The sequence below is a fragment of the Sturnira hondurensis genome, unplaced genomic scaffold (genome assembly GCF_014824575.4).
Source record: "Sturnira hondurensis isolate 20B ecotype Veracruz unplaced genomic scaffold, ASM1482457v3 Scaffold0018337, whole genome shotgun sequence".
Classification (NCBI taxonomy): Eukaryota; Metazoa; Chordata; class Mammalia; order Chiroptera; family Phyllostomidae; genus Sturnira; species Sturnira hondurensis.
Genome location: NW_028090968.1, coordinates 2,225,272 through 2,239,343, shown reverse-complemented (window position 1 = coordinate 2,239,343; position 14,072 = coordinate 2,225,272). Strand labels below are relative to the sequence as shown.

The following is a 14,072-nucleotide window of genomic DNA, read 5'->3' as shown; positions in this document are numbered from 1 at the left end:
GCAATTCTGACTCATTGCTCTGAGGTGTGGCCCAGCCCGATGTTCCTAAATGCTCCCCCAGGGGATTCTGAGCTCGGCTCAGGCTGAGAGCAATCACCTGCCCCAGTCCTACTGCGGGGAGTTCAACTAGAACTGGAATTTCCCGACTGAAATCACCTGCCTGAAGCCTACCACAGGTAGTAATTGACACGGTGGTGAGGCCAAGCATGTCTTCATCCAAACCCCCCAAGGGAACTCCAAACAGCTTGAGTACTGGGACTGTGAGGAGCAATCACTTGTGTCCTTCAGTCCCCTAGATCAGCCAGGTGACAGTCATTCCCCTGCTGGCATGGTTGGCTTGACAGTCCTTGCAGGGTTCCCAAGCCAGAGGTTTGAAGGTACATTTAGTGGGCTGGGGGGGAGTGTGTGGGGGATGGCACCCCCCAGACACACAAAGATGCAGAGCCCGATGCTCATGACGGCTAAGACACCCAGAGCTCCCCCAACACCCAGACCCCTGCCCCCTCACAGGTGCACACCCTCACACATGCATGCACACAGGCAAGGCAGTCACTGATAAAGGCTGAGTCCATCTAAGATGGCAAGACAGAGGGTGGCTGAAGATAAAACAAGGAGGGAATTAGAAAAACAACAAGGCAGCCCTGACCTGTGTCGCTCAGTTGGTTGGGTGTCACCCAAATGTCAAAGGTCGCTGGTTCGATTGCTGTTCAGGGCACAAGCCTGGGTTGCAGGTTAGGTCTAAAGACTGGGCGAGAGACAACTTATCTAATTGTGCCTCTCTCAAATTGTTGTCTCTCTCCCTCTCTTCCCCTCTTTCTAAAAATAAACAAAATCTTTTAAAAGAAAAACGACACGACAGGGCAAGTTAACTGATACAACACAGAGAAAAGCTCTCGGCAAAGATGCCAGCTGGTGGAATACTAACGGAGGACCCGTGAACAGAGGACCCCTGGCAGCTGGGAGCACTACTGTGCTAAGATTTCAGGTTTGAGCACGTGGACAGGGCTGGGCCCCCACCCCCCGACCTCCCCACCAGCCTCATAATAAGCATTTTTTCTACCACTTTCATTTCAGACATGACAAGAAATGCAAATTACAGCTTAGAAAACTCTCCTAAAGGACTGTCTGTGCTCTTGCCATATGCTCCCTTCCTGCTCTGACAGCCTAGGACTCCTGAGAACATAGTGGGAACCAACCCACTGGGAGTGGAGAGTGATTGTCACGTGTTTCCCACTTTTGCCCAGGCCGGGTGGCTCACCTGGTCGGAGCATGATCAGTACACCAAAAGGCTGCCTGTTCCATGCCTGGTTGGGGTGTGTGCGGGAGGCAGCCGATCAATGTGTCTCTTTCACAGCCATGTTTCTCTCTCTCCCCCTCCCTTCCTCTCTCTCTCAAGTCAGTAACTACATATATTCTATAAGACGTTTCCCACTTTCCCTTTTTCCACTTTCCTTCCTGAGGATGGCAAGATCTCTCAGGTGAGCCGTTTCGAGAGGAGCTCCCATGCTCAGGGGCAGGCATGCAGTCACACCCTGCAGAAATCCCCTGCTTACTGGAAGCCAGCCTGGCCCTCCCTGCTTATTAAGAGGAAATCAGAAGGCCTCAAGCCAGAGAAAAGGACTGTTTCAAGCGCTGCCACTCCTCCCAAGAAAATGGGACTTGCGTGATTCCCCCTAGGGAGGGAGAAACTGCCAACGAAATCACATGATGAACAGAACAGAAACGAACTTCCCACATACGTCCTTCAGACCCGTCTGGCACTGAATCCTAAGAGCTGCCTCCTCTGCAGGAGCAAAGGGCAGAATGATGATAATTTTAAAGGACGAGGGTACCTCATCCAATCTGTACAATATGCTGTTTTCCTGTACATTGCCTCCCTGGTTTGCACCAGTTTATGTTAGATTTTCTTACTGAATGTCTCCCACTCCCCCCTGCCACCAATTCCATAGTGGGATACAGCGTCCCCTCTTTGTTCTCTATCCCAAGCGGGGTGTACAAGTCAACAGGGCTGGTGGTCAGAAACCTGAGAACTCTATTTTCGAGCTCATAGCATTTTCTCAAAAAAGGGTCCACACACAGAAGCTGAGATGCAGCAACCACCCTCCTGGTTTTTCAGGCTCAGTGGGAGCCCCAGGAGGACTGAACAGGGGTCAGATGAGTTGAGGCATCAAGGCAGGCCAACCCGAGGGGCAGGTCGTGCTCTGAGTCCGGCTTTGTTACCACCAGGCTGCTCCAAATGTTTCTCGCAGTAGAAGACGAAACATTTCTATATAGCAGGGCAGCTCCAAGTGGGTAGCCCTTGCTGGACATGGATTTGCAGTAGGAAATGTTTAGGAGCCACCAGGTGGTTCCTCAAGAAGTGAAACTAAATTACCACATGACTCAGCAATTCCATCCACGCCCCCCCACCCCAAGAATGAAAACACACATTCACAAAAAAAGAAAACAAGAAGTGGTAAGACCATGGTCACAGCAGCATTTTTTGCAGAAGCCAAAAGGTGAAAGCAACGTCAACACTCACCAGTGCGGCCGTAAACAAAACGTGGTGTAGACATACGATGGAACACTATTCCACCACAAAGAGAAATCAAGTGCTGACACCCGCCATGTGGATGGGCCCAGAAACACGATACTCAGTGAAAGACGCCAGAACAAAAGGTCACGTATCACACAATTCCTTTATGTGAAATATCCAGAATAGGCAAATCCAAAGAAACACGGCAGATTGGTGGCTGCCAGGTGCTGGGGGGCAGGGAAGGGGTGTGACTATATAATGGGTATGGGGTTTTAGGTGGGCTGAGGAAAATGTTTTGGAATTTGAAATAGGTGATGGTTGCACAACACTGTGAATGTACTAAATGTTATTGAATCACACACTTTAACATGAGGCAAATTTTAGCTTAAAAAGGAAAAAAAAACAGAAGCCACCAGAAATGTTGGCAGGGCGGGGCTGAGATTGGCGCCCTCACTCTCCCCAGGCTGGGCTGGGATTGGCGCCCAGGCTGCAGACACCTCAGACTCAGCCGGAGCCAGTCAATGAGCAGCAACGTGAAAACCACAGCTGGCTGGTGCGCCAGACCAGATGTTGCCCTCGGCGCCCTCTCTGCACTGTGACCCCCAACACATGCACAACTAGAAAACTACAGGTTTCAAAACTCTACTGTGCGCTGTCTGTGATGACCCCAGAGGACTGGACACACACGCTGACTTGATTTTGCCTATTTGTATGAGATCACGTGAGACAACATGGTGCTATGAGCTTTGCAAGTCCTCAAACGTGTTTATCCAGACAATGGAATATCATTCAGCACTAAAAAGAAATGCGTTATCAAGCCATGAGGAGACCTAAGTGTATATGGCTAGGTGAAACAAGGCAGTCTGAAAGGCTCCGTACTGTAGGATCCCCAGGGCACGACACTCTGGAAAAGGTCAGAGGTTGCGGCTCGGGGGGAGGGGGGATGAGTAGACGCAGCAGACACCTTTGAGGGCTGGGAAACTGCTCTGAACGACACTATCATGGTGGACACACGTCATTATACGCTTGTCCAAGCCCACAGAGTATCCGACACCAAGAGTGAGCCCCAATGGGAACTATGGACTCTGGGTGACGATGGCACACCAGTGTCGGCTCCTCAACGGTGCCCACTCTGGGCACACAAATGAGTCACTCTGGGAGGATGCTGATAATGGGATATCTGGGCCTGGGGGAGTATATGGGAACTTTCTTCTCAATTTTGCTGTAAACCTAAAACTGCTCTAAAAACATTCATTCTTAGAGAAAAAAAGGATACTTAAGTGTGTGAACATTTTCCTCATACTACAGAGAACAATCACAAGACAGGTAAATGCACCAGACTGTATACTTGGCCATGAAGTGTCTTGTTTTTTAAAATATTTCTGAGGCTGAGAATCTTGTTTCTTTAAAATTCCTAGACTAAAAATATCCCGTCTCTTTCCTCACTCTCACTGGGCCTACTGGAAATTTACTCTTGCGCCTAGGAAAAACAGACGACTCATTGTAAACATGTGAGTCATAAATGCAGGGGATAACTTTAATAGATAACTCCAAAATGCAAACTGGAATTTGTAAGTAAAATTCCAATGTCCACACTTAACTCCTAACAGAGATCTTTGGGCCCAGGAAGTCACAGAAGGACTTGAACACCCCAAACACAGAGGCTGTCACTGCGGAGAAGCCCAAGGCCAGACTGTGTGTGTGCTCGTCTGCAGCCACACTGATAGGGTTTAGCGCCTGTTGGAGTTGGTCTCGATAGCCACCGGGAAGCTAGTGGTCCCAGAGAAAACATTTTCACAGGTAGTGTTGGGTCAGCCAGGAACCAGTCATGTGCTTAAAGCTGGCTTAACAGATACAATAATGGAATAGTTTTTGTTAACAAGACACAAACCAACACTTGCATATAAGGTTACCTCACCTAGATGGACTAACAACGTATAAGAAACACAGACATTTGTGGTTTGAAATTGGTGGAAATCTTCTCTGAGGTCCGAGCAGACATAAGGTACTTTCATTAATTGAACGTGATTCAGTGTTTGCAACAAACCAACTCTAAAACCCCCGACAGACAGTGCGAGAACAAAAGAGCCTTTAATTCATACAAACCTGTACGGAAGCCTGTACTTGGAACAATAAAATTAAATGTCCAATAAATGCTCAGGTGAGCCCAGGTTCAGTGGGGTCTCCAGGCATCTGACATTATCATTTCCACAGCATACTCGACGGTCCTGGAAACAGAGCTCATTTTGAAGACTCTGCACAGGTAATTACTAACAACCTGAGAACCCTTGCATACCGCCATCTGAACAAAACTGCTGCCTGTGCATGGCCTTCGGTTTTGTCAAATGAAAGAAAAACACGTGGTCGAAACGGAGGAGAAATTTCTCAAGCCTGCAAGACAGGGCTTACATGACAACGTGAGCCAGAGCAAGACGTTATTCTCCCGCGCTTTCCCAAATGAAGTTTTATCACCAGGTAGCAAAGGGGAGGATGACACTCATATTCCTGGTGGGGTTACAACGCTCTCCTTCGAGCATCTCACAACCACCCTGATCAATTAACAAAGCGTGTTTTGTTTGGAGAATGAATGGGGACGGCTTTCCTCTGTTCGTTTTATTAAAACCTGAAAGCTATGGCTGGCTGCCATCGATGACGCCTGTTGAGCTCCCATGGCCTCATGTTCCAATCTGACTCACCAGCAACCTACCTGACTCAACGTCGGTCAGCTTGACATTGGGGGACATTCAGTAAGTGACGTTTTTATCAGGAAGGATTTCCTACTGTTATGGAGCAAATAAAAGTCCTTTGTAACGACGGCTAGAAACACATGAAGCTTTTCTTCACACTGTAAGAACTGATAAGTAGTTCACCAAATGAACCAAAGACTTTATTTTTTAAAAGCAGATAAACACCAAAGTGCGATGTAGTATCCATATTTGTTGCAAAAAATAATTACTGAAACTTTCAAAATATCAAGTGAATAAGCTGAATCAACGGTTATGACTCTAACTTTCAGCCAATATACAGATTTTTGTTCAAGGCCTAGGCTTGACTTCTACATAATATTATTCACATGCATTCCCTGTGCCTATTTATCATCAAAGTGGGGACTCCCAGGAGGCGAGTCCAGCTATGTCTTGATTTCAAAGATGACACAGCGGCAACCCAAGAACTCAGGCTTGCTGCTTGAGTCCTAGAAATCATGTCTTCCGATGTCGTACAACAAAAGAGATTTCTGAGAAATGAAGTCAGGCTTCAGGTTCCTTTGACACAGTTCCGGTCCCCACGCTTTTCAGCACCATGGTGCCCGGAAGTGCTCGCTCCCACATGCCCTGCAGTGTCTTTCCACACAAGCCACCAGGAGCCCAAAGGGGCCCCATGTCCCCAGTTCCGTCATGAAGGTTTTCCAGAGCCACAGTAACCCGAGTAAAGGCTCTGGGTGCAACTGCCTATGACTGTTTTTGTTAACGGGAATATATATATTTATGAGAGTGCCCTGGCAAATGGGGAAATGATACCAATTACAAGGTTTCAGAAAACAGTTCTATAAATCCCTTCTTTCAAAATTGTGTTCAACGGTGTTTAAGACCAAAAGGCCATAAAAACTGTTAATACAAATAATTTCTCCACAAGAAAAAGCCCTTCATGGAAATTGGCTGAAGGCCTGGTACAGAAGCCGGGGGCACACGGAGCAGTGATGTGATCCAGCCCCGTGTTTCTAGAATCGTTCATGACACTATGGATACATGTCTGGGGGGTGTGAGTAGTCCCTCCATGTACGTAAAAATGAGTTAAAAAATTGAAGTGAATGTTTATGCTAGTGAAAAGCCTGCAGTTACAGAACCTGAGGGCCAAGGCCTAAGGCAAGTCTTTTGTCATCAGACGTGAGGACAGACGGACACAATGGTAACCCTAAAGGCTGGCTTGGCCACATTCAGGCCAGAACAGTCTTGAACATAAGGCAACCTGTGGCTTCTCATTTGGAGCCCACCACCGGAAAGGCCCACTGAGGCAAGAAAAGAAGCTGGCAAGGCAAATCACTGGAAGATACTCACACAGGGCAACAGTCACAGTTAGACGGGACGGCCTGGGGTGGCAGGCAGGTGGGACACCCTTGACCCAGCACTCAAGGTAAATGTCTCTGCATGTCCTGTGCACGACTCCAAGCAGCAATTTCTGGGGTTTGGAAGTGTGTTACTTTTGCAATATTTCCCCCCAAAAGAAGACACAAAGGTGGAACCCCTGGAGAGAAGAGACCACCAAGGTGGAACCCCCAGCAGGGGTGGGGCTGGCTGAGGGCCGAAGCGGACACCCTGCCACACGCGGCTCCCATCAGGCCTGGTCAAGTCCTACAAGCGCTTGTAGGTACCCAGGAGAGCTTTGCAGTTAGGACAGTAATGGTCCACGTCCTGCAGGGCATCCACACAGAAAGGGATGAAGCAGCAGCCTGCTATGCACCTGAGAACAAAAACAGCCACATGAAGACTATGTTAGTGATTGGAGTAGTCTGGATGGCGGTCACCCAAAGGATACATCAGGTGTCCCAACCCCCCAGAACCTGCAAAAGAGACCTTATTTGGAGAAAGGGTCTTTGCAGATATAATTAAGGATCTCAAGATGGGGTCCTGCTGGATTAGGCAGGTGGGCTCCCCAAACCCAATGACTGGTATCCTTATAAGAAGAGGGGAGGACACACAGAAACACAGGGGGATGAAAGCCATGTGAAGACAGAAGCAGTGATGTGGCCACAGGCTAAGAACATCTGGACAACCGGAAGGTAGAGGAGGCACAGAGGGTTCTCCCATTAGAGCCTTCAGAGGGACTGTGGCACCTGGGTTTTGGAATGCTTGGCTTCAGAACTGTGAGAACACTTCTCACAATTTGCTTAAAAAGCAAGTTCTATTGCTTTTAACCAACAGGTTTGTGGTCATTTGTTATGGCAGCCAATGGAAACGAATACGCCAACCAATGCCAAGCTTGCTCTCACAGATGGACCATACCAAGTACATTCCCAAATCTTGGGCTATATGGGCACCTTTCAAAGCCTTAGACTGAGGTTAGTGAACTTCTTTTATAAAGGGCCGGACAGTACACAGTTCAGCTGCCACTGTAGTGTGTGAGCAGACAACGGAGTGATGTGTTCTGGTAACACTTCAGTGGGCTAGATCTGGCCCTTGGGCTGTAGTTTGGTGACCTGCCTCAGACTGATCACTCTTGCATATGGAGAGGTTGCTTCTTACAGCAACAACCAAATAAAGTTCCCCCAAATAGTGTCCCTTAACCTATGTAATCAGCAAATACAGGAAGGACCTTCACAAGGCCTGTGGCATAATAAGAAATAGCCAGTTGTACAAGAGGCAAGGGACCCTGAAAAGAAATGCACAAACATCATTTCCTTCGAGGAAGAAAACAGGGTCCCATGGTTTTCTACAATTCCCACGGCCAGGAATAAGGTGGCTGGCTGCCTTTATCTGTTTGGGAAAAAAATTTAAACTGTGTTTCTTCAAATTTCTCCCAGAACAGAAAGTTATTATCTCTTTCAACATAATACCCTTGGCACAGACATAAATATTTACACAATCCCCTTGTGCATGCAATGGGAAAAATACTTGGGCTCATAAAAGGACAAGAAGTTCTGAACAGATGACTATCAAGTATTTTAATGTACGGATCATTTAAAGCTTCCCTCAGAGTGAGGCAAACAGGTATTTAGATCATGAAATTCTGTGAGAAAAAGAAATCCCTAGGGTATCACCCTACACTGATGCAAGTGGCCACTGCGCTTGTCCCTACACACAGGGCGTAGTTTGAGCAGATGAGCAAGAAGAACTGACGGCACAGCAGCTCCTGGGCCTTGATATGCCTAAGAGCAGTGCTGCTCCACAAGAGACGATTCCTCGTTATTACGATGGGGAGAGCAGCTACTGGTGTAGAGTGGGCAGAGGCTGGGGGTGCCGCTCCACATCCCACGCGCACACGACGGCACCCCACAAGGCAGAAGTATGTGCTACAGGTGAGAAAGCCTGTGAGAGGAATGCGGGAGAGCCGGGGGGTCTGAGTGGACCCCAGACTTACCCGAGCAGGCACAGGCTCCCACAGGAGAGCCAGGTGAGGGCTCCAGCATTATAGGACAGCTGGGTCACAATCATCTTGTTGCAGGAAGGGCAACACATCTGGACTGGGCGATCGAAGAAGGAGACGGGCTGCTGCACGTAGACTGTCTGCACGGCAACTGATGGAAGGGAAAAAGACAGAGCCCGATTGGTAACAAGGAAAATGTTTGGTAGGTGACAGAAAGGTACCAGCAGGGTCTTGACAGTGATTGGCACACCCATGTTCACAGCAGCACATTCACAAGAGCTAAATGTCCGTCAGTGGATGAATGGAGCAGCACAATGTGGTCCATCCATACAGTGGAAAAATCATTCAGCCTTTAAAAGAAATGCAGCCCTGATGCATACGACATGGGTGACATCATGCTAAGTGAATTAAGCCAGCCAAGCACTGTATGATTCCTGTCTATCAGCACCTAGAGTAGTTCAATTCATAGAGACAGAGAGTAGGTGGTGGTTGCCAGGGGCTGCAGGGAGGGGGCCGGGAGGTGTTTAATGGAGACAGAGTTTCAGTTTTGCAGGATGGAAAAGTTCTGGAAATGGGTGGTGGTGGTGGTGGTTGCACGACAATGTAAGTGTAATTGATGCCACTGAACTTACACTTGGAAATGCTTAAGACACTGTTATTTAAAACACGGATGTAACAGAGTTGTTTTCAGGATTAAACAAGAGAATGCTGGTAAAGAAAGAACCTCACACCATGCCTGGTACAGAGTGGCCCCTCGATAAAACAATTCCCTCTTTCCACAAAGAGGCTCCTTTATGAGGTCCAGTGCCCAGTGCAAAGGCTGGAGCACGCCGAGCCAGGGAACGCTGGGCCAGCTCTTTGGGCCGAGGCGGGGAGCTGTGCCGACAACGGAAGGAGCACACGACATCGCGCTGAGAGAGAGTCGGTGGCAGGCGGGCACAGACACTCACAATCATCACAAGAGCAGCTAGGGTCACGTCAGTCCCGAAGCCCTTTGAGTTTTACATGGTCTTTTTGGTATTTGGTAAAGTTGTTTAAGCTTGTATTTCTGTCAAAGTGACTTCCTCCAGTTCCTTTCTAGGCTGCCGGAATGCNCCGACAACGGAAGGAGCACACGACATCGCGCTGAGAGAGAGACTCGGTGGCAGGCGGGCACAGACACTCACAATCATCACAAGAGCAGCTAGGGTCACGTCAGTCCCGAAGCCCTTTGAGTTTTACATGGTCTTTTTGGTATTTGGTAAAGTTGTTTAAGCTTGTATTTCTGTCAAAGTGACTTCCTCCAGTTCCTTTCTAGGCTGCCGGAATGCCATTGCTGACACCTGCGTAGTAGAGGCAAGAAACGACTTCCCACACTATCTGAGCCTAGCACTCCTCCCAGAAAACACCACTGAAGAAGCCTACTCTAGTACTCATGTGTAAACTTTATTGACTTTTTTTTGGTACAAGAATGAGTTATTTATTGAGCAGAGAGCGAACTAAAAGTCAAAAGTCATCTTGTCCTCTCCCTTCTCCAGGGGTCAAAGTTAACTTGAGCACTTTTATCAAATGATTACTGATTAAACTTGATTTCATTTTAATTTTGACAACTCACTGATGTAGGTACTTGATTAGCCCTAATTCACAGATGGGAAAACTGGGGCACACGGGGGTTAGGGGAGCCCAGGCAGACTCACAAGGCCACTCTCTCTCTCTTTTTTTTGCAAGGCCACTCTCTGACCTGGCATTTCCTCCTGAGCTGCTGGTGACACTGAATCAGCTGGTGACACAGAAGCAGCAGGAAGTACTCAAGGGCAAGGCTGTGAGGAAGCCACTGGAGGAGGGATGTGATACATGAGAGGGGCCTGGGGGGCTGCTGCGGCTGCAGAGCTGCGGGAAGAGGGCCACGAGCCACGAAGCTGGGAAAGGCAAGGACATGGAGCCTAAAGAAAGGAAGGCAGCCCTGCCGAGACCTTGAGTTAGCCCCATGAGATCTGTCAGGCTTCTAATCTATAGAGTGGAATAACAAAAGGAGGAGGAAAGACTTTTTATAAAGGAGGAAGACAGGAAGAGAAGAAAGCAAAAAGGAGGAAGATACAGGAATATCACATCTGTGGATGTTGGGCAGTTTCTGAACCATGCCAACAGGCCAGCATATTGCTCATTCCCAGCCCAAGCATTTAACAGCAAAACTCGATGAAGTCTGGGAAACTGCAGCCAATGCTGGAGATAGAGACCACCTTCAACTCCTTCTCCTTTATTTCTAGAAGGTTGAATACTTGGGGTAAAATCTAGCTCTTCCCCTTTGGTCCTTCAAGGACCACTATGAAAACAAATGCATGAANAGGAATATCACATCTGTGGATGTTGTGCAGTTTCTGAGCCATGCCAACAGGCCAGCATATTGCTCATTCCCAGCCCAAGCATTTAACAGCAAAACTCGATGAAGTCTGGGAAACTGCAGCCAATGCTGGAGATAGAGACCACCTTCAACTCCTTCTCCTTTATTTCTAGAAGGTTGAATACTTGGGGTAAAATCTAGCTCTTCCCCTTTGGTCCTTCAAGGACCACTATGAAAACAAATGCATGAAGAAGCACTCTGGCTTCTAGGAGAAAGGGGTGTAGGACAGGGCAACCACACACATCCATGGGAGCCAGCTTTACCTCGTTCCAGCAGAAAGGGGAGTTACTATGGGGAAATGCGAATGGGCTTCAACAAATGAAAAGATGGAAAACTTCCCTCATTATAAGATAAATGAAATTTAAAACTGCACTCGGATAAAATTGTTTACCAGTTACACTGGCCAAATATCAAAAGCTGGACAATATACTCTCTTGGTAAAGGGGAAATAGGCACTCTCAGACATTATGTGAAATAATAAACCTCTATGGAGGGCAATTTGGCAATATTTATCAAAATTACAGCCCTGCCTGGTGTGGCTCAGTGGACTGAATGCTGGCCTGTGAACCAGGAGGTCACTGGTTCCATCCCCTGTCAGGGCACATGCCTGGGTTGCAGGCCAGGTCCCCAGATAGGGGCATACAAGAGACAACCTATCAATGTATCTTTCCTACATTGATGTTTCTATCCCCTCTCCTTCTCCCTCCCTTCCCCTCTCTCTAAAAAGTAAAATAAATAAAATCTTCAAAGGAATTATAAATGCACTTCTTATCCTTTGACCCAGTAATTCTGTTTCTGGGGACATACGTAAGAAATGACATACACAGTGCTGTTTACAAGCAAAAAACTGGGAACAGGCCAAATAAACATTAATAGATACTGGTTAAAATAAAGGGAGGCACAACCACATGGGACACATCTATGCTGTTGTAAGAGAATGAGAAAGCTGTCAAGGTACCCACATGGGTACTTGGTTAAATAGGGAAAAAAAGAAGGTGAAAAGAATGCACATATCCACACACACCATGGGCCTAGAATGCTACCATTTCTGTAAGAAAAGGGACAACATTTATTTGTGTTCATTATGTCTGCAAAAAGAAATGCCGAAAGGATACGTAAGCCTTAAGAGTGGCCGCCTAAAAGTCGTGAGGGTCCGTGGGGCCCGATGGGAAAGGGAGTGAAACTTCTTTGTGCATACCCAATTGTATCGCTTCAAATTTAGAATAATGCAAGTGAATTTAGAACATTAAATAAAAAGCTGCTGCGATTTCCTAGAGAGCCTGGATAACCAGGCTTGGCGGCCACTCATGGAAACATTAGGCCAAATCGCTCTGCCTGTTCTGTGAATAAGCCTCGCACAGTGCATTCTGAGAAGGCAGCAGCGGCAGCCACGGGGCTTCCAGTTTCCAGGGGCGTGGAGGCATGGTTCCCAGGAGGCACGGCAGCCTCCTGTGTCCAGTGATCAGGGTCAGGGACAGCACACGCCATGTGTCTGCATGGTGTCCACACCGCTGTCTTCACCGTGCTGCACTAACGAACGACAGAGTGCCGAGATACCGAGCACCGCAGCATTCAGTGCTACGGATGGCAACGGGGCAGGGGCCCTAAGCTTGTTGCCTGCAGCAGCAAACAGCCTCCACGGTGCACCCTACTGTGCACTACACATGGTATGCTTTTTTATGGAGGCTTGCTTTTGAATACATTTGGGAAGCAATGGATTAGAGAACAAGCTTTAAAAGAAAGGGCCCCCCATTCTGACGATTGTGAGCTGATTATTTCACTGTGGTTTTAATTTGCATTTCTCTGATGATTAGTGATGTTGAGCATCTTTTCATACGTCAATTGGCCATCTGCATGTCCTCTTTGGAGAACTGTCTATTCAGGTGCTCTGCCCATTTCTTAATTAGATTGTTTATCTTTTTGGTGTTAAGTTGTATGAGTTCTCTATATATTTTAGATAATAAACCCTTATTGGATGTTAAAAAAAAGTTGCTGGAAGGCAGGGGAGCAACGTTTGCAAATGGTGCCGCTGGGCTGGGGCAGCTTTCCGCTCACCCTTTCCTCACTCAGGGCTGTTTCTTGCCCCTCTCCTGCTCCAGCCCTCAACTCGGGGTGCAGGGCTTCTATCAAACCTCAGCAGGAAGGCTGGGGGCCCTGAAAAGTAAACTGTAATAGCCAAATTTCTCTGGCATGGTTGGTTGTGCCTCTGTGTAAGGGCCAAAGGATCGATTTATGGCAGACTAGGGAAAGCTCATAAACTTTACTTTACTATGGAAAAGCCACGAGACTCACCGATGCAGAGCCTAATGGACTGTATGCAACATTTCACACAAATGAAACCTGGACCAACTGGCACTTGGCTTAGGCTTAGAGTCACTTGGGTGGCTCTCTTGATTCCCACAGAGCCCCCAAGGCCAGGGCGGTAAGGGGCCCAGGGAGGCCCCACGTACTTGCGTTGGCGTTGGGGACGGGCACTGGCTGGGTGTAGTATGCAGGAGGGTTCATGCCCTTCCCGTCAGGGCCGGTCACGAGCCCCGTGGTCAGCCCGGGCATGGGCGCGGGAGGCGTGGGGAAGTAATTGTTAATGGCCACCGTCTCTTCATAGGATGGAGGTGCGGTGGGCACCGACGAAGGCCCGGCAGTCGCCTGGTACAATCCCGGAGCAGACATTTCACCTACAGTGAAAACAAGATACCAGATCAGAAAGTCAACTGACACCTCTTCCTCCTCTCCACCCTCATCTTGAATTTTCTACCTGACAAAAAAAAAATCTGAGGAAATGACTCATGTCCAAGAATCCTCCCCTTAGCAAGGATTCCCTAAATAAAGACAAAATATAAGTAATGACAACGGAAAACTGCCCAAACCTGTAAAAATCCCCAAAACCTAGAAAACCCCACGGGCAAACATCAACCAAATTTAAGTAGAAGGTTCTTCACACTTCACACCACCAATCTTTCACATCTAGAGTTTTCTTCTTTTTAACTGCTGTGGTTTTTTACAAATAGTTTCAGGTGCCAGAAAAGATAATGGCATCCAAAAACCAACCACAAGCTATCACAACTAGAGTGCCGGGCAAAAGAAGCCAGATGCCGA

The 14,072-nt window shown here is 47.8% G+C and overlaps 1 protein-coding gene across 2 annotated transcripts in view; it reads right to left on the bottom strand.

Annotated features, from left to right (window-relative positions):
* Positions 1-5,370: 5,370 nt before the first annotated feature.
* LITAF (lipopolysaccharide induced TNF factor) overlaps positions 5,371-14,072 on the bottom strand; it is a 31,189-nt gene continuing 22,487 nt past the window's right edge. For both annotated transcript variants that reach the window (XM_037068992.1, XM_037068991.1), the window contains exons 2-4: positions 13,427-13,651; positions 8,591-8,747; positions 5,371-6,973 (exon numbers count right to left, since the gene is read on the bottom strand). In XM_037068992.1, coding sequence (XP_036924887.1) covers positions 6,865-6,973; positions 8,591-8,747; positions 13,427-13,646 — 486 coding nt within the window. In that variant the 5' untranslated portion in view covers positions 13,647-13,651 and the 3' untranslated portion in view covers positions 5,371-6,864. The remainder of the gene's footprint in view (positions 6,974-8,590; positions 8,748-13,426; positions 13,652-14,072) is intronic.